This window comes from Arvicanthis niloticus, chromosome 26, assembly GCF_011762505.2.
Source record: "Arvicanthis niloticus isolate mArvNil1 chromosome 26, mArvNil1.pat.X, whole genome shotgun sequence".
Classification (NCBI taxonomy): Eukaryota; Metazoa; Chordata; class Mammalia; order Rodentia; family Muridae; genus Arvicanthis; species Arvicanthis niloticus.
In genome coordinates this window covers 25,960,374-25,985,620 of record NC_133434.1, presented here as the reverse complement: position 1 = coordinate 25,985,620, position 25,247 = coordinate 25,960,374, and the positions used below count along the sequence as shown (strand labels likewise).

The 25,247-nt window shown below is 45.6% G+C and overlaps 1 protein-coding gene across 4 annotated transcripts in view; it reads right to left on the bottom strand.

The window, feature by feature from the left end:
* Positions 1 to 25,247, bottom strand: part of Tmem266 (transmembrane protein 266) — a 112,481-nt gene that overhangs the window by 49,092 nt on the left and 38,142 nt on the right. For 2 of the 4 annotated variants that reach the window (XM_076925311.1, XM_076925312.1), the window contains exon 1: positions 7,352 to 7,488. Coding sequence is in view for 1 of the 4 variants with exons in the window: in XM_076925310.1 (XP_076781425.1) it covers positions 7,352 to 7,540; positions 10,332 to 10,369 (227 nt within the window). In the remaining 3 variants the exon portion in view is untranslated. Of the gene's footprint in view, positions 1 to 7,351; positions 7,541 to 10,331; positions 10,466 to 25,247 lie in introns of those variants that run through there. The other 2 variants (XM_076925310.1, XM_076925314.1) reach the window with 2 other exon arrangements.

Here is a 25,247-nt window from a genome sequence, read left to right as displayed (position 1 = left end):
AGCCTCCTGACACAGTGGGAAGGAACTGTAAATTCTGGATCCTGGATGCCTCCACAGGTGACTGGGGCTCCCATGTTGAACACCATAAACCCAGCCTAAGGGTGTAAACCTTCCTCCCTCCTGGCTGAGCTCACTCTTGAACACCAGAGGCACTCTGCCGCCATCTAGTGGTCTCCCACGGCTGTACACCATGTATGTTGTGAGTTGGTACAGACTATTTTAATAATGTATCTGTGAATTGATTGCTTAGTCAATTAAAAAATGAGGGGCTCCGGAATTATGGAAAAATGACATTGCTTGTGGTCAATTCTGTATCTAAATTTCCTACCTAAAGCTCTATTTGATAGTTTGAGCCTAGAGAAACACTTCTAGATTCTTGCTACATAAATGTGACATGCTCTGCGGCAAAGCTGACTTCTTTCTTTTAGGCTGGCTTTGTGGGGAGCAGTGGGGTATCAATGATGCTTGGAGGTTGTACTGACAGGTTTTGTGTGTCCACTTGACACAAGCTGGAGTTATCACAGAGAAAGGAGCCTCCCTTGAGAAAATGCATCCGTGAGATCCAGCTGTAAGGCATTTTCTCAATTAGTGATCAAGGATGGGAGGGCCCACTGTGGGCGGTGCCATCCCTAGGCTGGTAGTCTTGGGTTCTATAAGAAAGCAAGCTGAAGCAAGCCAGGAAGCAGTACCTCTCCATGGCCTCTGCATCAGCTCCTGCCTCCAAGTTCCTGCCCTGTGTGAGTTCCAGTCCTGACTTCCTTTGGTGATGAACAGCCATGTGGAAGTGTAAGCTGAATAAACCCTTTCCTCCCCAACTTTCTTCTTGGTCATGATGTTTGTGCAGGAATAGAAACCTTGACTAAGACAGAGGTATGCAGGTGGCACTTAGCGTTGACCTGTGGCCATGAGGAGCCGGGTGCCGTTCCCACCCCTGTTCCTTTGTTCTTCCTCAGCTACATGTAGATCAGCTTGTAACCACTGTCCAGGGAACTGGCTTTTCCTGTACCATCCGATGGTACTGCTGGCCGCCCGCTCATCCACTCACTGAGCCATTCAAGTCGGTCTTTATTCTGCCCTCGTGCCCTCTACCCCAGACTCAGTTGATCTGGTCCTTGCTAGAGGAGCTTCCTGGCCCAGGGCTGGGGTTAGCTGTGGGTCAGTAGAGCTCAGAGGTTATCCAAGGCTGTTAATTTATTGTTTTCCCAATCGATGACAACATGGATGAAGGGGTCTGTGGAAGCCAGTAAGCAGTACCTCTCCATGGCCTCTGCATCAGCTCCTGCCTCCAAGTTCCTGCCCTGTGTGAGTTCCAGTCCTGACTTCCTTTGGTGATGAACAGCCATGTGGAAGTGTAAGCTGAATAAACCCTTTCCTCCCCAACTTTCTTCTTGGTCATGATGTTTGTGCAGGAATAGAAACCTATGCCCTATGGTTTCTATACTATACTATGGGGGTGGAGGGACAGGAGATCTCTGGAGAGCACCTCCTCAAGATATTCTGCAAAGAGGCTGTTTTTAGGCTGTGGCTAACAGGGCCCCCACTGCTCCCTTCTCTTTGCTCCCAGCTATTGCTTGCTGTCATATCTTAAATTATTTCAGTCCTTATTTAGAGGTGTGTGCTATCTTGGGTCTGTCTGCTTTTTCTAACTTGACATCTCAGAAAATGTCCCTGGGCCCCATTATGTTGTCTTCCATTGACTCTAGAATTCTGGAGAAATATGCTGTTGGTCTTGTCTCCCTTTAAGTCTGTTGGAGACCCACGCTTCATCCAAGTGTCTCCTGTCTGTCATTCATAGAGCACAGTAACTAGCTGCTGGCAGACAGTCCTTGGAAGAAGAACGTGGGGGAGGCAATGAAGACAATACAAATATGCATGACTTGACAACAGAGCATAAGGCATGAGGGAAGAAAACCAAGTCTCACAGCATTTTGCTGTCACAGGGTTTTGCAGTTGGGGCTAACACCTCTGCTCCCCTTCTCCCCTCCCCAGACTGTCTGCTCACCTCTGTGATTCACATGGAGGTTTGTGTAACCACTCCTGAAGGAGGGAGACATTTGGTTGAGAGGTGAGCAGACACAGGGAGGGAGAGGAAGATGGTAAGACGCCATGATGCACCAGGCGGCTCCTTGGTTTGAGCTGCAGACCTGGATGCAGGGAGGTGGACATGACAAGCGGACAGGACTAGAACAGAGGGTGTACAGAAGTACACAGCATGATCCAGAGCTGGGAGTCAGTGGAGAAGGGAATGTTCCATCCTCACCTAAAGGAACTCACTGTGTGAGTTCCAGCTTCCGGGACCCCTGGGATGGTGTTCCTACAGTGGGCACTGTTGGTAGCAGTAGGATGTTTGTGAACATGAGAGTGAATGGGGGAACAAGGCCATCAACTGCATGGTGACTGTGAGTGACAGACAGAATTCAGGTAGCTTAGAGGTGCCATGGACACATGGTTCTTGTTGAGGTGGGAAGGGGGTTTAGGGCCTCTGGTGGCTTATTTTGGTAGCTGAAGGATCAAGACCAGCCAACTTCTATGCCCACTGGTTTGGTTGTTTCTACTTTGAGGAAAGAGTTCTTCAGGGGGCATAGGGACATGCTGTATTTGAGACCGCCATAGTGGGTCAGTTGTGACTCTTCTGTCTGGATTTAAGCACTATCACCAAAAAGGCTATAAAAGAGAATTATCTGGGTAGAGATGAGAACATCTCTCCTTTCAAAGGTGCAGCTAACTCGACAAGAAGACTAGATAATTCCATCGACGTTAGTCAAAGGCGTCGGGGAGCCCTATGAAGACCCAGAAAGAACTTGGGGGCTTGAAGGGGAGACTTGGGATAGACACGTGGCTTTGATCACTACTAGTTGAAAACTTACAGAGACAGATAAAATTACCCATTGAGGAACAAGCAGATGACAAGTGTTAGGGCTCAGAAGACACAGTGGCTGAGGAAGACCTGTTTTGGTGGCAGCCATGGAGATACCATGTCAAGACAGAGGCAACGACAGAGACTTTCAGTGTCGAGGGGATGTGGATGTGTTTGTTCCTTATCTTTGTCATCAAGAGCAAATATTTGACAAAAAGCAAGAGAAGAAGGCTTATTGTGTCTCAATAGTCAAATGGAAATACAGAGGACATTGTGGTGACGAAGCCATGGTGGTGGGAGTGTGGGGCAGAGAGGAACTGTGTGCTCCGCTGCTTTCTCCCTTCCCCTTCTTATTCAGTTTAGGACTCCAGCCCAGGGGGACAGTGTCACTTACATTCAGGGTGGGTATCACCTCTTCGGTTAAACTACTCCTAACATCCTCATGGACACTTCCAGAGATGTGTCTCCTAGCTGATTTCACATCCTAACAAGTTGGAGTTAAGAGCAGGCACCATGCCCTCGAGAGCAGTGACGAGCTACAGCCGAGGCCGCAGCCAGGCTGTAGGACTGAGGAGTGCAGCAGGCATCACTGAAGCTTTTGAGAAGAGATTGTGGCGAGGAAGAGAGAGCAGTGGGGGCTGATGATGCAAGCCAGGGGTGTAGAGCAGAGGTTAGGACAGAGGAGGTGGAACACTGCACACATGCAGAGGCAGCAGCTGATGGAGGGAGGTGTCTGGGAAGAAGGTGATAGCCTCTGATGAGTCCAGGCCTGGAAGGGAAGAAGGAAGAGTCTGGGGGCACAGTGTGTTCCATCTGAGGCTGTCCTACTTTGGTGGGGCACAGGAGAGAAGGTCATTGCTGAGGGCAGGAAAGAGCTGAAAATGAACAGCAGAGAGGACTGCCAAATCAAGTTGAGGCTTGGTGGAGTCTGAGGTAGTGAGGTCTGCACAGGAGTCTGCTTTTCCTCTTTAAGCCCCAAGCTGCCTGAAGTCAGGTGAATCCCTTAGGCAGCAGACAGCTCTCTAGATCATGGCAGGTAAGCGTCTTAGGACAAGGACTAGGTGATGGGTGACCCTGATTGTCTCCCTGACTGGATTTAGAGATGTCTAGGATATTCTATAGTAGACTACACCCTGGATGTGTCTGTGAGGGTGTTTCTAGGTATTTCTGGGGTATTTGTTATGTTAATGAAAACTTGAAACACAAACTTCTCAGCCCAGCCAGGTTGAAGCTGGCTCCTCACCTGTGCTATGGCTCAGTATGAATCCGGAGGCCTGCCCATCTTACCTCACAGGATCCCACACTTACAGACTCTCAAACCACACCACAACTCTCACCCTGAGGATGGCTACAGTTCAAAAATGGTGACTAACAATTGCTGGTGTAGACACAGGGCTGAGGAAACACCCATGCATGGCTGCTGGGAGCGTAAGATGGCACAGCTGCTGTGGAAAATGGTAATTCTGCATTTGATGTTCTGAGGACCTGGACAGTGTGGTCCAGAAAGTCCACTTGTGGGATATACCTCAGAGACATGAAGGCGGGGTCTAACAGAGATATTTGTTCACAGCAGCAGCATCCATAACAGGTAAAGTGTGGACATCACCCAAGTGTCCATGAGAGGCTGAGCCAACATGTAGAATATATTCAATAATGGAATACTATTCTGGTTAAAAGGAAGGAAATTCTGGCCCATGCTATACCATGTGTGAACTCTGAGGACAGTATTCTTACCCCGTGACCTGAAGAAAACTCTTCACACTCTGCATTAGAATTCTTAGAATATTCACTGCCTACGGTCTCCTCAGCCCTCACAATCTCAGAGTTTGGGAAACTAAACAGGTCAGCACACCCCAGGACCTGAATACAGGGCAGATGAGTCACCGGGCGGCTACCCATTAGGGTCCCTGAGGTCCCTTGGTCTCCTCCAGAAAAGATCTATTCCTAGCTGTAGTGCTTCTCTCAGCAGGAAGAGGTCTCACTGACCAGAAGCAACCCTGACCTCCAAACCAAACTGGAACTTTACACTTGGGATTGTGTTGCTTTAGAAAGGTTGAAATCGGTGAGAGACAAACTAAGAACCAAGAACAGCCTAGCTCCATGGCTGCACGCTTTTGCTTGGTCGGTTTTACCCGGGCTTCTGTTATAAGCCTGGCTCTTCCTTGCTCTAGGATACAGTCTGGCTGCCACAGAGGTCCCACCGAGAGCTCTCAACAAATCTTTCCCCTAGGCTTCCTTGTTGTTCTTTACAGGACAACAGCAGCATTGGGGAACACACCTGGAGAGGCAAATCAAATCAAAGACCTCTCTGCCTCACGGGGAGAGACCAGGCACTCATTCAAATGGCTGAGACAGGTCTGGGCAACCTGGGCAGTGGGAGTAGGCCTGGGAATGAGGCACGGCCTGTGGTGTGGTACACCTGCATGGGGCACACCCACTGAGTGTAAAATCAGTGTGCAGCAACAGCAGTGAGTGTGGGTTCTGAATCAGCGCTCTTAAGGGTTTTCCTGTTTCTGTCCATGCTATGTAACAATGAACTCCAACTGGGCTTGTTCAAGATCAGGCCAGGGCAGAAGGGCCAGTGCATGTTTCTATTAACAGAGGTTGCACTACTGTGTTTGACCACCAGAGGGCAACTGCACAGTGATTCTCCCGGTGCTCAGAGAAAGACCTGCTGACTGGCGGACAGAGTTCAGGGCAGCAGCAGAGAAAAGGGCTCAGCTTTGTGGTCCTTTTGAGCACTGGCGGCCATTGTTGCATAAGCCATATACACACAGCTGGTCCTGGTTCAGGACTTAGCTCAGTCTTTAAGTCACGGGGGACTAGGGAAAAGCAGGCTCTGTGGCCTGATTCGGATTGCTCGGTCAATACTGCTATGCCAGACAAGCCTCAGAAATGTCCTCCCGTCCTTCCTGTGTTTTGCCTGATATGTGCATGTGAGTGCGAGGGTGTGTGCCTGTGTGTACATGTGAAGGGCAGAACAGGAGGGCAGGCATGCTCTGTGGATCTCTGCCTTATTAAGACAGGGTCTCACTGACCCAGAATCTCACCATTTTGGCTAAGCTCTCTGGTCAGTAAGCTCTCTGAATAGGATCTAATCTTCACTACCCTCTGGGGCTACAAGGAACATACAGCCACGTAGGGCTGGGTGCTGAGATTGAAGTCCACGTCCTCATGCAGCCCTGATCTTCAGAGATTTCTTTTTCTATTGATTTGCCTGTCATTTTCTTCTAGGGTCCTGCTAACTGTGTTCACAATACTTAGAAAAATTTTATTTTTAGAGAAAGCCATTGGGTATCAGGTTTTTTTTTCAGAAGCAGGTGTACAGTTTCCCAGTTTGGCACTTTATCTTAGGAAGGGGGTGCCCCCTTCAGGAAGCAGACACGGGGAATCCGAGCTTTGCAAATTTAGCTTAGCTATGGCTTTTCCTTTGCTTCTAAAACACATGGCAAAGTTTCCATTTTGTGTTTAAAGCAGCCAGCCTGGTCTAAAATGGTTACAGACACCTGGGAGCGTTGCCCAGAACTGGCTCTTAGGTGCTGGCCAGTGTTTACAGTTCTGTGTCTAAAAGTCACAGGGCAGAACTGGGGGAAAGCTTAGGTGAGAGACAGAAGTCTACGCTAACCCACAGATGTCTGTCTGCCCTTCTGTGGCCTTCAACATTCCAACCCCCTACCACTGAAAACCAGGACCTCCAGCCCTCATCTTCCTTGCCTCTATCCGGCCAGCACATCACACTATGGCTTTGAAGAGTGAATTTGTAAGAGAGACCAGGCTAGTGAGAAGTCAAATGGGAAACAAACCCACTGATCTGACTGACTGACTGACAAGCAATATAGGAGGAGTTAATGTAAAAGCAACCCCGCGGCTCTCACTGGACAGGGAGGGAGGCAGTGTCTGCAAAGCACCTGGCAGGATTCTGTCCACTCTCCAGACACTCAGCGTCACTGTGTGCAGAGCAAAGTGCAGTCCAAGTTCGTCCCATATGAACTCTGTGACCTTGGCACATTCCTAACCCCTGTGAGGTAAACAGGGTGAGTCGGAAAAAATACTAAGAATCACCTCAGCTGGGCGGTGGTGGTGCACGCCTTTAATCCCAGCACTTGGGAGGCAGAGGCAGGCGGATTTCTGAGTTCGAGGCCAGCCTGGTCTACAGAGTGAGTTCCAGGACAGCCAGGGCTACACAGAGAAACCCTGTCTCGAAAAACCAAAAAAATAAACAAACAAACAAGAATCACCTCAGCCTGAAGACAAATCCTATTACCTAAGTTCTAAGCAAACATCACAAAACACCTAGGCGGTCGTCCAGCAGCAATGGGCATTTTCTGTACCCGGAATCTTTCTCTGAGGAAATTATGTGTGAGTTGAAAAGGCTTGAGTGACCTAATGTCACCTCCTGGCCTCAGCATCACTAACCTCCGCTGCTGCCTCTTGGGAGGTACCCATGGAAACACGGGGAGTTATGCAAGAGGCTCTCAGCCATGCCGTACCTACCCTTCTCTTTGGTACTCTTCGTCCAAATTCGACAGGAGCTGTGACCCGCCCGTGGAGAGGTCCACGGCGGCCAGGGGCAGGTCCCGATAGGCAAAGCTCACCAGCTGCACTGGGGCAATGCTCTTGGTTTCTTCATCTACTTGTTGGGAGATAATCTCAACTTCAGAAATTCCTCCTTCAATGGCAGGTCTGGGTGGAAAGGAGTGGCAGGGAAGGGTTAGCCCCTGAGAAGTACACCCTCTTCCCTCTGTCAGTGGAGGGCTTAGTGAGGCACAGGAGGCTGCCCTCTGCTGGAGGTCAAGGGAAATACAAGGTTGCTATTCCCCACAATCGGTTTAAAGGCCTGGTCAGTCCGCTTCCCCTCACCGGTTAGGGTGAATGGAGGAACCTCAATATGCGAGTTTTGGGGGGAAAGTCCTTCATGAAGGGAGACAAACACCCTCTGTAACCAGAAAGAAGCACAGCTTCTGCTGTTAATGATCTGTTAATGATGTCACCACAATTTCTACTGCAGTGATATACTAAGAATGGCTGTGTGCGGTTCTTTGCAATGGTTACCAGTGTCACAATAATAAAAGGTACTTTTGTTCCCAAGTGGATGTATACTCCAGGTGACCAAGAGCCTCTTTGGAGGCCTTGGGGTAATGAGGAGAGTCAAGGACATCTAGGATGCTGCTCCTGTCCATTCAGACAGCTCCCACTGTATCTCCATTCTCATGAATAGGGAGTAGGAAACTGGGGTCACCTGAGCAAACAGGGAGTCAAGTCTTAGGCAGACTTGAGCATTGAAACCAACCCACAGCTTCACTGGCACACAGTATGCCTCAGACAAGGGTCACCTCCCAATCCATGAGTTTTAGTATCACTGGTATATGAGAAGGGCTGGAGACAGACATCATGCAAGATGGTTAGCAGCTGTGCACTGTACTACCAAACACTGCTGTGTGTCATCCTACCAAACATCTCTTGGGTTGGAGACTTTGGCCTTCTCTTCCTGGGACATGATCGTTGGTTCCTCCTACACATTCTTGGCCCTGTCTCACCCTGCAGAATCTGAGAGGCTGAGTCTTGTGTTTCTGGCCTCACTACTAAGTTTGGAAGGGAGAGCAGTATGCATGAGCCAGTAGAAACTTAACATCTGGGGGTATGTGGAGGGTCCGTGCGTGGGGATGAGAGGCCACTGATGATACCGAGGCAGCCAGCCTGCTGTAAGCTGCTCTGTGGTCTGCTATGAATCTAAAAAGCATGGAGCTTCTGGCGGCAAGTCTCTCTTTAGGTCGTGGGGACACTCTAAATTCCAAATGTTTCTAACCATCTGAAAGCCAACAAGTGACAGACAGGAGCAGTTGCCGGGGTCTGCAGAGCTGTGCCCTTTGCTTGCATTGTTCAAGGGTTATAGGTAGGCTACCTGGACCACCCACACCCACCAGGTAATTCCCAAAGCCCAGATTTGCTTTCATAGGTTCCCCCCCTTAAGCCTTTGGTTTTTCCTCCCTGCCAAGCACAGATAACGGTATTCATCACAGTGTGACATTTCAGAATGACTCAAGAGCTTCAGACAGAACAGTCATCAGATGTTCAGTTTCTGTGTCTTTCAACAATTGATATAAAAGAGTGGGTGTTTCTGGGGGAATCCCAGTTACCCCAGATGTTTCCTAAAAAGAACATGCTGGGTTGGGTTTGTTCTCTTACAGACTGTTCGAGGAAACAGGATTTTTTTTTTTTTTTTTGAGTTGAACAAATGGAACTTTCTTATCAATGAGATGCTCTAAGAAGGCAAGAGTTATGTTTCTGAAACTAGTTCTAAAGGGTGTGGGGCAAGTTACATCCACCCTCCTCACATCTCTGCCCTCTAGGCCGCTTCTGACAGTGGCTCAGCTCCAGCTCTGGCCACATGGCCATCCCAGCAGGGACTAAAATCTTCCTTTGGTGGCAATGAAACTCTTAGAGTTCACAGCCTCATTAATGAATGTACACTTTGGTCTTGTAGTGAAGAACACTACAGGGCAAAGTGCATTAGTGGCTCTATTCAGCCTTTCTTGAAGGGGTAAACAAACAGCACCCTTACTAGCCAGTTTGTCACGTGGCATTGCAGCCTCTTCCGTCAAAAGGAAGTGTGTGTGTGTGTGTGTGTGTGTGTGTGTGTGTGTGTGTGTCAGAGAGAGAGAGAGAGAGAGAGAGAGAGAGAGAGAGAGAGAGAGAGAGAGAGAGCTTTTCAAACCCTTGATTTTGTGTTCAGCCATGTGAGTTGTTTTGGTCAATGAGATGACAATAGGTATGACACCAGTAGAAGTATGAGAAGCATTTGTATTTTTGGTCTGGCTCTTATCCCATCAATATCAGCAGTAGATTGTGACCAGCCTAGTTGACTGGATGAATAGACACAATGACTAGATGGGCCGGCAGCTCTACAACAAAGCCCTACAATGAAGGCCGATCCCAGGCAAGATCAGCAGAGCCATCTAGATGATCACCCAGCCATGTGATCTTGTGTTGTGCCATTTTGAGAAGGGTTGTCCCAGAGCCCCTCAGTGGCATAGAGAACACAGCCATCATGCTTCTGATTACTTAGGAGCCAGACACATAACTACAGACGCTGGGAGAGCACAGTGTAAGGGAAGGAGTGTTGTTTTATCTTGGTATTATTTACCAGTGAGTTGCCAGACAGAAAATAAATTACTGCCTGACTACTTACCACAGCTACACGTGTTAAGATCAAGGGCTTTGTCCATATGGTAGCTTGGGTTTGGGGAATTGAAACTCTCGTTTAAGAAGCCTTTGCCTGGTTTCATAAAGCCTGCTTTTAGAAACCTTCTCATGATTTCTGCATTTCCTCGCAATTCCTATTTTATGACCCCCCCTTTCATTTTCTAGTTTTATTCTGAGGTTTGCTTCAGGTGCCTGCAGTAGCAGACCTTCATCTCATGAGAGACTCACAGTGATGCTGTAGATCTGGAGAGAAGGTCCTGAGGGTACTTACTGTGGAGTGGTCATGTTGAAAGATGTAACCAAAGCCATGTCTTTCCTTGCTGTCTAGTGGGGCTCGGCTGTCCTTAAGTCTGATCTTAGCATTTCCAAGTGGGAATTTTACAAGATTCATGAAAATAGAGTGCCCTGAAATGATAAATGGGGATTTATTACCTCCAGGTGCCAAACTGAATTCCTCCTAATCTCATCTGATAATGGAGTACTTAGCACCATCTCCCATATAGCGCTGTTCTTGATGGCATGGCTGAATGGATCTTTCTGGTAATGCCATGGAGTAGTTATAGGGGCCATGCTTCTCTCCAGCCCTCCAGACTCTCTCATTTACCCATGTTATTCCCACTAAGCTGCAGGGAGCCAGCAGACAGCAGCTTAGGGAACTAGCCCTACAGCCAGTCTATTGAGGGTCATAATCTCTTTCCCACTTACCCACTCTGCTCCGTCTCCCCATCTACAAACAAGAATAGCACCAGAACTTCCTTATGGAGACCCAGGAGATGCTCAGAACAGCAAATTATGTAAGTGCTGGCTTTTATAAGTGTGATTAAAAACTTTTATAAATTAAGGTGGTACAGTTTATTGAACCTGATGACATTCCAAAAATTATTTGGAGACCTAAATATAAACTCTTTCTCCCCAAAATCGGCTTAGATGAACAGTGTACGCTTTTCTACTATCTGATGTGACAATACCACAGAGGATTCCTCTGTACACAGGTACAGTCCTACAGAGAGGACAAGGCAGACAGAGACCCTGCTTCTGGATGTTTTCAGACAAGCGGCTACGGAGGTTGCTACAAGGGTCATCCTTTTGTAGGTTGCACTGTGTTACAAACTGCTGTTCCTACAAGAACTGCTCACAGGATCAAAACCTCATTCTCCTGACCTGAAACTCTGCTCAGAGGGGAGGCTCAGCTAGAGAGACAAAGGGAGACATCACACAGAAGGGACATGACTCTCAGGATGGGAAACACCAGGAACAGATGATCAGTGAGGAGCTCGGTCTCATGATGTAGGAGGAACCCTGGGAAGGGCTGGACTTAGCGTGACCGGACAGGAGATGAGAGCTCCCTAGAACTGTGCGGTCATTCGACACCAGAGGTTAACAGGGGGAACAAAGGGTTCAGAGACAATTTGGATTAGGTGACTTTGGTTGTTTTTTTGTTTTTGTTTTTTTTTTTTTTTGGTTTTTGGTTTTTTCGAGACAGGGTTTTTCTGTGTAGCCCTTGGCTGTCCTGGAACTCACTCTGTAGACCAGGCTGGCCTCGAACTCAGAAATCCACCTGCCTCTGCCTCCCAAGTGCTGGGATTAAAGGCATGCGCCACCACTGCCCGACATAGGTGACTTTGGAAGATATCTTGTGGACATACCTTTCTAAGGTAAGGGTTTTACCTCACCTCAGTGGACTTTAGCACTTTAGAGAGGTCTAAATGTTAAAGAAGACACTCCTAAACAGTATTTTGGAGGTTACATATTAATTATACAGTAGATATTATAAAATTCATGAGCCAAGCAGTGGTGGCACATGCCTTTAATCCCAGCACTTGGGAGGCAGAGGTAGGTGGATTTCTGAGTTCGAGGCTAGCCTGGTCTACAGAGTGAGTTCCAGGACAGCCAGGGCTACACAGAGAAACCCTGTCTTGAAAAACCAAAAATAAAAAAATAAATAAATAAAAATAAAAAAAGAAAAAAAATAAAATAAAATTCACGACCCCACCATGCACATTTAATCAACCTCAACTTCCTCTTCTCTTCATAAACACTCTCACAATGGCTTTCTGGCACTGAGAGGACTGAGGAGATCCCCGCAGCTGGGAGTGAGGTAAGCAACACTCCTTTCCAAGATGGGGTCTTGGTAAAGTGGCATTCCCAAATGAACACCTGCAACACCATCCAGGGTCACAGCCCTGAGGATTCCCTAGGGAGTCCCTCTGGTTCACACACCTCCCAGTCCGGCTGGGCAGGCAGCTTAGAATATAGAAGGCCTCAAGCATTGAACATACTAACTAAAGAAGAGTAAGATCCGATGACTCTCTGGTTAGAAATAATAAACACACGCTATTAGAACAATATAGTACAACAAATATGAAAGCAGGAAAAGGGAAGAAAATGAAATTGTAAAGAATTTTAATTTCACTTTTCGGAAGAAAAATTTCAAACATATACAAAACTGTAGGGGACTGAGTGCCGGACCAGAGCGCCTCACCACCCAACCTCACCACCCAACCTCAATTAGCAACGATCCTGATTCCTCTAGACGCTTGTCCATTCCCTGCCCCTCATGATTATTTTGAAATAAATCATAATAGATCCTGGATATCATCTTATTGAACTGACAAATATTAACACATATAGTGCTAAGAAACAAAAGGCTCCTTTATTTATTAGTATACAATATTTTTATTCTTATGAGAAGTTCATAAATTATATTTTGATCATTATCTTACTTTCCTTTTTTTTTTGTGATAAGACACCACGGCAAAGGCAACTTTTTAAAGAGTTCATTGGGGGCTTATAGTTGTAGAGGGTCAGAGTCCATGACTATCATGGCGGAGAGCAGGGTAGCATGTAGGTAGATACGGTGCTGGAGCAGGAGCAGGAGCTGAGAGCTTACGTCTGATCCACAAGCATGAGGCAGAGAGGGAAATAACGAGAGATGGTGAAGCCTGCCTCCAGTGACAACCTCTTCCAGCAAGGCCACACCTCCTAATCCTTCCCAAACAATTTCACCTACGGGGGACCAAGTATTCAGACATATTATGAGCCACAATTACCACAATTACATTCCTCTACCCCTCTCCTCTCCAGTCTTCTTCATGTCTTCTCTATTTGTTTTTTAAGAGACTCACAGCAACTGTCTGAGTTATCTGGTTCTTGTGATTTTTCTTCTGTGATCTCCCCGAGTCTTAAGTGTGGGGTGTGCTGGAGGCCCACCAGTCCCACAGGCACTTGCTCTGCATTTTGACCAGTTGTGGCTTTCTGTGATTGTCTCTGCCTGCTGCAAAAAGAAGCTTCTTTGATAAGAGGTGGGAGCTATACTGTCTGTGGATGTAAGGATAAGGTTAGATCTAAGTTAGAGATGCCATTGGTTTAGGAAGCTGGCAGGAGTAGGGTCTCTCTAGATTATATGGCTTTACTGGCCACAGGTAGTTGGCTGAATTTACAGTCCCTGGCATGAGTTCCCTCATGTTGATCAGGCCATTAAGTCCAATTTAGCTGACTCTTGTGTACCTCCATGTTGCAAGTGTCACCATGGCGCCTTTCAGAATATCTCGCCATCCTGGCTATCATGGTTCACTGGTGTTGCAGTTAGATCTGACTATTATTAATTACTTCTCTCCACTGGCAGCTTGCTCAGCTCCTTCTGAAACTGTAAGAGCTAGTCTGCAGGGAGGAAGCCTCAAGGTCAGACCCAAATTGATTCTTCTAAATCCAGTATCCAAAATATGTGGTGTCTTCAGTAAGAGGATCTCACCTTCTTTTTCTGAAAGGCACCAAGGGCCATGGCAACAGACTATATTGTCTTGGGAATCTCTTGGACTCCCCTGAGCAAAAACTCAAAGGAGGGTTTTCATGCTTGCCACTGGAGTGCTTGTTAAATAGTCTCCAGATTTCTTTTTGGGAAGAAATCATGTCACCCTAATTGGTGTAATCTCAATCTCTCTCTCTCTCTCTCTCTCTCTCTCTCTCTCTCTCTCTCTCTCTCTCTCTGTGTGTGTGTGTGTGTGTGATTTTAAGTATCCATAAAATAACATAATTTCCTGTTTTTTCAAACATTTTTTAATGTTACTTTTCCTCCTCTTTCCTTCACCCTCCTCCTCCTTCTTCCTCCTCCCTCTCCCTCCTCCCTTCTCTCTCCTCCTCCCTTCTCCCTCCTCTTCCCATCTCCCTCCTCCTCCCTTCTTCCTCCTCCTCCCTTCTCCCTTCTCCTCCCTCCTCCTTCCTCTTCCCTTTTCCCTCCTCCTCCCTTCTCCCTCCTCCTCCCTTCTCCCCCTGTGCTGCTCTCCTTTCTCCCTCTCAGGTAAGTCCCTCCTTGCCACTTACTTTTCATTTCAGCTACTAATGACTGACTCTCACAACCAAAATTCCTTTAAAAAAGCACACCCCAAAAGGTACTATCAATCCCACAGCAATTTCTTCTTAATAACATTAACCATTTCCTTGCCAGCCCTGTAACATCTTATAGCCTTTTTCAACAAGAGCTGTGCTGGTTGGGTTTGGTTTTCTTTGTTTGTGTGTCAACTTGATACAAGTTGTGATCATCTGGGAAAAGGGGACCTTAATTGAGAGAGTGCCTCAATCAGATTGGTCTATAGGCGAGTCTGAGGGGCATCTTCTTGATTGGCAATCCATGTGGGAAGGCCCAGCCCACTGGGTGGCGATATCCTGGATTACATAAGAAAGCAGACTGATCAAGCTATGGAAACAGCTTTCCTCCATGGTCTCTGCTCTAGCCTCCACCTTCAATTCCTGCCTTGTGTTCCTGCCCAGCTTCCCTTGCCGAAGAACTGTCATCAACAAGGTAAAGTAAACTCGTTCCTTCCCAAGCTGCTTTTTGTCCTAACACAGTAATAGAACAAAACAAAACAATGCCTCGAACAGGAGCCACCAGACCCATACTTTATCATATGCCTCACCCCATCTCTAGGCTCCGCTGTAGTCTTCCTTTTCTTGTGCACAATACTGATTAAAAACTGGTCACTTGTACTATAGTCTTGGATTGTGGTTATCATATCCCCTCAATAGACATAATTAATTATTATGTTCCTCTGTCTCATATACTTCCTGTAAATTTTAATTACTCTATAGACTTTACATTCAAGCTAATTTTTTACAAGACTTTATGGTAGTGTCATAACCTCTAATAGGAGACAGGTGCTATTGCCTCTTTTTTCATGATATTAACAGCCATTGACGATTTACTAGATCCATTCATTCACTCATTAGGTTTACAAAATGGTGAGTTTCATTTTGGTATTATTTATCAATCAGCTTCTATGAGTTCAAGGTTTTCCCTATAAAGAAAAAATGTACATTTTGATTTTTATTAGTTTTCAGAACAATAACTTTGTCTCTAGTCATCTTTCAAAATGATTGATACGGCGTTTGCTGTATTTAGAAGCCTTGTGGAGTCATGCACTTGTGATGCAGGCTGGGTGGGAAGCAGAGTCCCTGACAGGTAGTCGCAGTTTCTTGGGGAATAGATGGAAATGCAGCTTTAAGGGATCCCTGCCTCTTAACATAGCAGCAAAAGTAAGGCCAGGGAAGAGGGTGGAGTCATGTGAGACAGTGACTAGCTGCTGTGCTGCGGCTGGAACTTCTGGTCCTTAGCAAGCGGCACATTTTAGAGGATGCTTTAAGATGACAGGAACACTTAGCCTGGCTGTTGCTTAAAAATAATATTTTCCAAACAAAACCACCCTCAAAGCACAAGCCTAGCACGAAGCAGGTGTAGTCTGGCACTCTATAAATGAACATCTGAAGTGCAAACCTGCCGCCTCACAAACCTGGTAAAAGTAGGAGAGAGAAGAAACGCAGAGTCTGTCTCAAGTGGGTAGAAGCTGCCGCCTCGGTTGCAGTCAAGTTCTAGGCTCTGTACCTGTTGACTGTGTGTTATTTACTGATACATGTGTGATTGTTGCAGCAAATCAACTGTCCTTGAGATCTGGGATTTAAAAGGGCTTCTAAGACCAACTAACTTCTTACCTACCAAATGGGGAAAAAGGCTTAATTTAGTTCTGCTGTCCTCAGAGGTCCGTAGGCTCATTCTCCACCCTTACATCAAGTGACAGCCCTTTGCTGTGTTCATACCTATTCCAATGGTTTCTTTGTCTAGTTTCACTCTGCCCCATTGGGAAATATAAATTCATAGACTACTCTGCAAAAATGTCAATTGGAAGTCACAGGTGGAAGTCTGTTACGTGTCCCCATGGGTTTCTGACGATCTAGAGTGGTTCACAAAACTACTCCAGTACCATATTCACTCGGGAGCTTACAGGGCCCAGATTCCTGGGTTCACTGATGAACTCTCTAATTTGGCGCAGTGTGTGTGTATGTGTGTGTGTGTGTTGGGGGGGGGGGTGTTGGAAGTTTACATGTCTGTTGGAAACAGGTCTACTAACACACACTACACTGTGATCTAATAGGGAAGACTGACCAAGGTGAAGTACACACTCTTTCTTTGGCAGGTGAAGCTAACCGTCTGCTAAGCTCCCTGGGTGGAATTATCAGCATGTACCTTACCTTGCTCAGTCTTCCCTCTATCAGCTGAGCATGCTCTGGCCGGGCTGTACAAACAGAAGGGTGTCAGGAATGCTGTTTGCAAGCGGCAAGGCGGCAAAAGCTGTCTGTGTCTTTCCTGTAGGAAGACGACACGGCAATGCCACCTTGGACCTGCGCTTTGGGAAGATGAAATATTTAGGATGTAGAATAGAAGGTTTTGAGATGGGTGTTGTGGCTGTAGTCTCAGGAGCTCGAGGGGGTGAGGCAGGAGGATTACTTGAGCCTTGGTGCTCAAGGCAAGCTTTGGCCAATTCAGTGAGACTCCATCTCAAACCCTAAAGCAAGACATGATGATTTATACATACATCATGAAATGAGTGTCACAGCCGAGCTAATCATTGCCTGTCCCATGGAATAATTATCTGTATTACTATCTTTACTATTATTTTGGTGGTAATGAGAACACTTGTGATCTCAGTACATTTCAAGCAAACAATATACTCTCATTATCAGTTATCACACTATATATTAGGTCTCTAATATTCATTATCTTACAACTTACAAAAGGTTTTTGCTGCTTGACAACATTTCCCTTTTCCTCACATCTCTCAGTTCCTGGTAGCCACTATTTAGGCGTTGGTTGTCATGAATTCAACTTGTTGTTTTATTTCTGATATAAGTGAGGTTATTTAGAATTAAATTCCTCTGTCTGGTTTATTTCACTCCACACAATGTTTTCATGATTCACCCACCTTGTTGAGATGACAGATTTCTTTCTTTTTAGGGTTAAGTAATATTGCTGTGTATGTGTGAGAGAGATTTTCTTTATCAATTCATCTGTCAGTGGGAGTCTGCTCTCTCTCTCTCTCATATATATATATGTAAATATATAATATATAATTATATATTTATATTATAATATATTATATATTTACATACACATATATGTGTAATATATATTATATATCATGTGTGTGTGTATGAATGTTTGCCTGCATATATGTATTGCACCGCAAATGCACCCATCTGGTACCTGTGGTGGTCAGGAGAGGGTGGCGGATACCCTGGAATTGGAGTTATAGATGGTCTTGAACCACTGTGTGGATGCTGGGATGGGACTCTTGGTCCTCTACAAGAGCACTAAGTGTTCTCAGACACTGAGCCAACTCTGCAGCCCCTGTAGTTTGGGTCCTAAGTGACCTGTAAAGGCCCTTGTGTTAAAAGCTTGCTCACCAGGATATCATTACTACCTTATCATGCAACCTTTAAGAGGACAGAGTCACTAGGGAGAAGACCCTCAAAGGGGGTCTGGGGTCTTGGCCCCTTCTTTTTCTCTTTAACTTTTTGGCTATGAAGTAAGCAGCTGTCCATCTGGCACCTCTAGCAGAGGCCTAACACTGACTGGTCTGCATGATCAGGAGCTGACACCTCTAAAACCACGAGCCAAATTAACCCTTTCTCTTTGATAGTTGATGACAGCAGGTGTTTTTATAGTAAAAGAAAACTGACTAACCCAGACTTAGGTTGGGTGTTCCTGTGGCCATTGTGAGTATTAATGAGCATGGGATGGCAGACTTCACACTGAGATACCGGCTTAGTTTCTTTTGGGTCTGTAGCCAAAAGAAGGATTGCTTAATTACACAGTATTTTTAATTTTTGGAACCTTTACATTGTTTTTCAAATTGGTTGTATTCATGTATATCCCTTCAGTGTTCAGTGTCCCTCTTCTGCATATCTGGTGACTTCTAGTGAGGTCATGTGGACAGCTGTGTGGTGATGCCCCACGGTTTTTCTGTATATTAATGATGACCATGACCTTCCATGCCTCATCTTTGGAGCAGTGTCTATTCCATACCTATGCACATTTTATTATGATTTTAGTTAAGTTTTTTTATTTTAGTGTATGAATATTCTGCCTACTTGTATGTCTGTGTATCACCTGCATGCCTGGTACCTAAAGAGACCAAAAGGGGGCATTGGATCTGCTGGAACTGGAGTTACCGATAGCTGTGAGTTTCCATATCAGTGCTGAGAATTGAACTCAAGTCTTCTAGAAGAGCAACAAGCACCCTTAACTATTAAGCCATCTTTCCAGCACCCTCCTTTGCTCATTTTAATTGGGTTCTGTTGGGGGGGGGTGTTGATTGGTTTGGGGTTTTGGTTTTTGTTCTTTTTCAAGACAGGGTTTCTTTTTAGCCCTCACTGTCCTAGAACTCATTCTGTAGACCAGGGTGGCCTCAAACTCACAGAGGTACACCTGCTGTTGCCTCCCTAGTGCTGGGATTAAAGGCTTGTACCAGAGATCCCGGCTCCACCTTAGAGATAGGTCCTTGCACTAAACCTGGAATTCCCCGGGAATTCACCATTCAGCTAGACTGTCTGGCATTGACCAAGGACCCTCCTGTTCTTATCTCCCAGTGCTAGGACTCCAGGTAGACACTGCTACCCTTGACTTGAGTTAAAAATGGGTCCTAGGGATCCTAACTTGGTTCCTTGTGCTTTCGAGTCAAGCACATTACCCGCTTGTCATCTCTCCAGTGCGGTGTGCATGGTTGGTGTCTGGGCTCTCCATTCTGCACCATTGATTCCTGTGTCTACATTTATGTGAATGCCATACTATTTTGATTACTATAGATTTGCAACATAATAATCAGAAAAGAGGATGCCTCCAAACTTTTTCCTTTTAATATTTCTTTGGCTATTTGAGGTTGCATGTGAATTTTAGATTTTGTTCTAGTTCAATGAAAAAACTGACAATGGAATTTTGTTGGTGCCTGTATTGAATTTATACACGTGGTTTGAATGGTGTAGATGTTTCAAACAGGATCTTTTAATCCAGGAACACAGATACTTTTCTACTTCCTTGTGTCTTCTACAGTTTCTTCTGTACCAGCATCTCACCAGTTTTCAGCCTACCAGAAACCGTGCTCTTGCCATCCACACACTGCTTTACGCTGTACGTCACATGTCCCTGGGCTTGCTGCCTGTGGCTGAAGAATGGCTAATTCAGCCCTGGCTCACACGTTTTCATACCAGCTCCAAAATACAAAGAGTTAAAGGCTGTCTCTACATAAAGAGGAGCTGCAGTAGGCATGTCTCTCTAAACTTGTCAGTGGACATCTTCTGGTGTCTTCTTAGAGCTGTGCCTCACAGCTACAAAGAAGACTAGAAAAACAGGTAGGGACTTCAAGGAGAGCCTAGATTCATCCATTTGGGGTGAGCGTGTTGTTTCATTAAATCATCTCAGTTCCCCTAACAAGAAAGGAAGGGCTGTTGCCTAGGTAACAAGGATATGCCACACCTGGAACTTCAAACAAGATTGGCTAATTGGTGCATGGCTGATAAAAAAAAAAAAATTACAAAGCCTGTTGTCAACAACAAAAAACGAACAAAAAAACACCATACAGACTCTGCCTCTTTTATTTGGATATAGCATTGCATGCATGGAAGACGCAGTTTCGATACCACAAAGCCTACTGTGGCATCTGATTGCCGAGAGAAACCACTACACTCCAGTGTCCTTTGTGGACACGATGCTCATGCTCTCAGGAGAAGGCAGCTATTCCTTCCCACCCCCACTGGGTGAGGAGGTTTTATGTTCAGCAGTGTAAGGTCAACCTTGTTGTCGCTTTGACCTGCTAATTCCTTGCTCCATTAGCAAAGAGCTAAAATGAAGAAAATCAATCACTCGCCCAGGCATCCCCCTCCACTCTCCAGTCTACTGCAATTTTTTTTTAGCTACAGTTCTACTCAGCAAGAGCAGACCCATAATGGCTTCTGTTTTGGGTGCACAGGGTCTACTGTGGACCCCTCTGTCTCTTATTTTTTTTTTTTTTTTACTGATGTGATGTCTTCTATTCGTCACTACTGATCTCATGAAATGTAGGTCACACAAAACCAAATCCAACTGTCCAAAGTGAGTCAGTATTCAGAGATGAAACTTAGGTGGGCCGTAATCATTATTCCTCCCTCCTGCCTCAAGAGCATTTGCCTCTCCCAACTTTGGGTTTCCATAAATTCCCTAAATTGAGGGTACCATGTGACTTGCTGGAACGGAGGATACCCTGGACAGCCTAAGCAGAAAAGGATGCCATCAGCAAGCTTCTACTGGTTTTGAGTGGAAGTCATTTTCTTTCCAGAATACTGCAGGGATAACGGGGAACACAGATCGCTCTGGCTGGGGAATTACCAATAACGATCAGGGCAGTAAAACATGCCCTGTCCCTCCAGCCCTCCCCAACCCCTGACCAAGCAAACCTCAAGTAGAAACACCAGCTATGCACATTGCCAAAGCAGCCTTTTGCTTTCCATGGTAGTCAGTGAAATGTGTTAGGAGCTCAGATGTAAAACTTATATACAGACTAATTTTGGTGGGTTTTTCTTTAACAATAAAATTAATCCACTTTTAGTCACTACATATCCTTTCCAGAAATTAGGTAACTTACAATTTCTAATTTCTTAATTCATAAATGTATATGCATATAATAAAACTATATATATTAATACCATCTCATGCTTTAGTGGTATCTGTTATTTCTCTATTACCTACTATATTCTTATTTTGCCTTGATACATATATTCATATATGTAAGTAATTACCAATGTCAACAAGTTGTACATCATTCTTTTTCTTTGTGCTCAAAAAACCATATAGAAATATTTCATTGTTTATTTTAAAAAAACATATAATTTGTGTGTACTTGGTTTTAGCTTGTAAAAACTCCCTCTCCCAAGTCAAGCTGGAAGACTCTGATTATTTTTATGAATGACTTTATCTTGGTGTGGATGCCCACCAGTTAGTTAACAATTTCCCTGCTCAGCCTTAGTTTATTTTTGGATTTCTGTGGGGAGCCACTGTGAAACATGCTTGGATATATTTTATTATGTGCTGATTCTTTCGCTTCCGTGGGCTGGAGTCCCATCGGTGGTTATTTCAAGGATGAAGAGTATATATTTAAAACTTTAATAGTTAGACAAAATTGCTTTCTGAAAGGCTGTAATCACTCACATTCCACTGCAAAGTAAGGAAGTTCTCCTTGGAGGAGAGACCCTTTAAACAACTGTGAGCCGTGACTCAGTAGGTCCAAAAACATGTTTAGTGATGGCCCTCCCCCATGGAACACCCCAAGTGACAGTAGGAAAGGAAGAGGATGATGATAAAAATCAAAGTGGCCACAGATGTCCTTACAACAAAAGAACCCTCAGTTGGCTTCGGAACCACCCCCATCAGGTGTCTCCATGGCCAGTCTGCTGAGGATTCTGCTTTTTTCCATAAATGCCCCTCAGACTAAATAAACCCAAACCCACTGCCATTCCATAGGTCTCGGCTCGTGTCCTTCCCCTCCACACACAGGGGAACCTAAAGCCGACAGGGTGGGAAGAAACACAACAGGTCTGGTCGGACAGATTTCAGATTAAACAGAAAAAAACTTAGGAAGAGCTAGTCTCTTTTAGTAAGTAGCACACCAATATGTAAGTCATTGCTCAAAAAAAAAAAATTGTCAAAATATTGCTAGAAATTCCTAGAAGGTGGTATCCGAACTTCCCAGACTCCACCCCTCCCCCATTGTAGGGCTTGTCAGTACCCTTCCAGAGAAGCCACAGATTCTTGTGTCATGATGACAAGAGCCAAACTTTGCTACTGTCTCATTTGCACACCAGTGGCACAGAAGAACCAGGCACACTTTGAACTCAGAACCTAGCAGTAACCTGGCGATGCTAGCTATAGATAGATCTCCTTCTGGGAAGAAGGGAACCAGAGAGAACCAAGTCATGGTGTCTAGGTTGAGGATGGCCGGGCTCCTCAGACGACCGGCATCAGCAGGGAGTATGGGAAATGGCACGCTCAGGGTGGCACCGTGGTGTAGAACAGATTCAGGCTTTCAGTCTCATGAGAATGGAGAACCTAAGGCAGGAGAAGATAAGGATGGACGAGAGTGCCTGCTCACTGCTTGCTGAGTTCTATGGACAACGCAGATTCCTGGACCCTGCTGGCAGTTCTGATAACAGAGCCAGGAGATGAATTCCCTTCAGCAGCCCAAGGTGCCTGGCCACCTGAGAGAACCCTTTCACTGATTTCTTAAAACCTTCAGTAAGGGTCTCTAATTTCAGATGCTCCTGCAGGCCTCGGTTTCCTCCAGTCTTCTCCTGAGTGACCTCCTGGGGACTCATCCACAACCCTGCTTTTTTCTTCTTCAAAAACTTCATTCTTTCTCCAGATGCCACTGGCCTGAGCCCATCCCGGGGGCTGTCTTTGAACTTAATCTGGGCAACTTACTCACCAGGGTTAATAACAACACAGACTTCCTAAGAAACAGGGTTAGAAATAGCTTCAGACCAGGCAGTTAAGAAGCTGAGAAACACTAGTCAGAGCTATTGGTAACAAGTAAATGACAAGTGACTAGCCCGCCCCAGTCTCTCCCATTCTGTGTCCCTTAATCCTGGTGTGTGACAGCCATAAGACACGAGGAATTGTTACTGTTAAACACCACATTTGCTTGCCTCTGAGAAGCCATCAAAATAAGGTGCACAGTCAATTCAATAGCAGCTTGTCAAGGAAAAAGACACACTTGTCGTACTGAATTTATACGTCAGATGTAAGATCCCGATCGTTTCAGTAACGGGGAGATATGGAAAAGGGGCTCGGAATGCTACTCTCTCTAACCCAGTCTCATGGCTCTACCTGAGGACAGGAGGAAGAGCTCGCTTCCTTTCTCACTTCACTCATCTCGCAGGCTATGGATCACTTTTCTGTTTCATGCCACAGTGGTTTTTATTAATGTATTATCTAGCCTCGACTGTACACTTCTTTGGGTCCAGGTCACAATGAGCAGACTTAAGAAACCCCTCTCAGGCACGTTTCTACCCATTAGATTTCGTTCAGTTGCTCCCCAAAGTCAATAAGAGCCAGGCGAGACCCTGGGATGGGCTTGTGAGTGCACTTTGTGTTGGAGGGTAGCGTTCCTCACTGACCCATCAAACAGGGAGGACAGTTCCCAACAAGCCTGTGTGGTACTGGGGACAGCTGGGTGGAGACACCAGTGACAAATATCCAAGGGTGCCTAGAGAAACATGACTGAATATGCGTTCCCTTGATTGATTTAGTAGCATATATTTTTAAAAACAATGGGGTTTATTTTTTTAATAAAAGATTTGGAATTATTGAAAAGTCGTTGTCTTAGGATTTTACTGCTGTGAACAGATACTATGACCAAAGCAAGTCTTTTTTGGGGGGTGGGAGGTGGTTTTGAGACAGGGTTTCTCGGTGTAGCCCTGGCTGTCCCGGAACTCACTCTGTAGACCAGGCTGGCCTCAAACTCAGAAATCCGCCTGCCTCTGCCTCTCAAGTGCTAGGATTAAAGGCATGCACCACCACTGCCCAGCGACCAAGGCAATTCTATAAGGTGAACATTTAATTGGGGCTGGCTTAAAGGTTTAGAGGTTCAGTCCATTACCAAGGCAGGAACATGGCAGCATCTAGGCAGGCATGGAAGAGAGGAGCTCAGAGTTCTACATCTCCATTTGAAGGCCACTGTGAGAAGACTGGCTCCCATGTGCTTAGGAGGAGGGTCTCATTGCCCACCCTCACAGTGACACACTTCCTCCAACAAGGCCACATCCCCTAATAGTGCCACTCCCTGAGCCAAGCATACTCAAACCCGTCACAGTTGTCTAGAAAGCATATCTCTGCCTTTGCCACCACAGTTAGCATGTTGCATTTGTTAAAATTGGCATATGTTATCATGAACTAAACAAAGTTTAAATTAGGATTCACTTTTAGTGCTGTTCATTTCTATAGGTCTACACAGATCTACAAAGGCATGCGTGTAACACCACAGCATCATACAGAAGTAAAACCGCTCACAAAAAATCTCCACACACACCCACATCCCCTCCCTCACCCCAAACATGCTGCAGCCCCTGAATTTCTCTCCATCATACTCTTGCCTGTCCCAGAATGTCAAGCATGTATAACCATACAGTATGCAGTCTTCTTAAACTGGCTTCTTTGTATATTAATTGAAGTCCCTCCATACCATCTTGTGGCTTGATAGCTTATTTCTCTTGATTGCTGATCAATATTGCATCATATGGAGGGTCTGGGACATATTTTGGTTACTTCTGGTTTGGGGCAACTATGAACAAAACTGCATTCAATGCTGTATGTGGGTTTTGATGTGGACAGTTTTCAGATCAATTGAGCACATACTAAGGGGTTGGTTGCAAGACTCCACTGTAAAAACTGTTTTGCTTTGCAAGAAACTGCCAGACTGTCCCCAGGCTAGTTATGCCATTTTTCATCCCCATCATTTTCCCACATTCTTCCTAGTAGCTGGCATGTAATAGTCTCACTGTCTTAATTTACATTTCCCCAGTTATATATGATGCTGAATGTTGTTTTGTATGCTTACCATACATACATTAATTTGGCCGTCTATTCTGATACTTCCTCTTAATTAGACTGGTTTCTTCTCTTTTGTTTCTTTTTTTAAAAAATGTCATTAATGATTTTTTTAGTGTGTGTGTGTACGCACGTGCTCGCGCACCCACATGTGATCAAAATGCTACAGATATTCAGGTGCCCTTGAAGGCCACAAGGGGGTGTCAGATCCCCTGGAGCTGGAGTTATAGGCAGTCATGAGCAGCTGCCCGATGTGGGTTATGGGAAATGAACTCAGAGAGCAGTAAG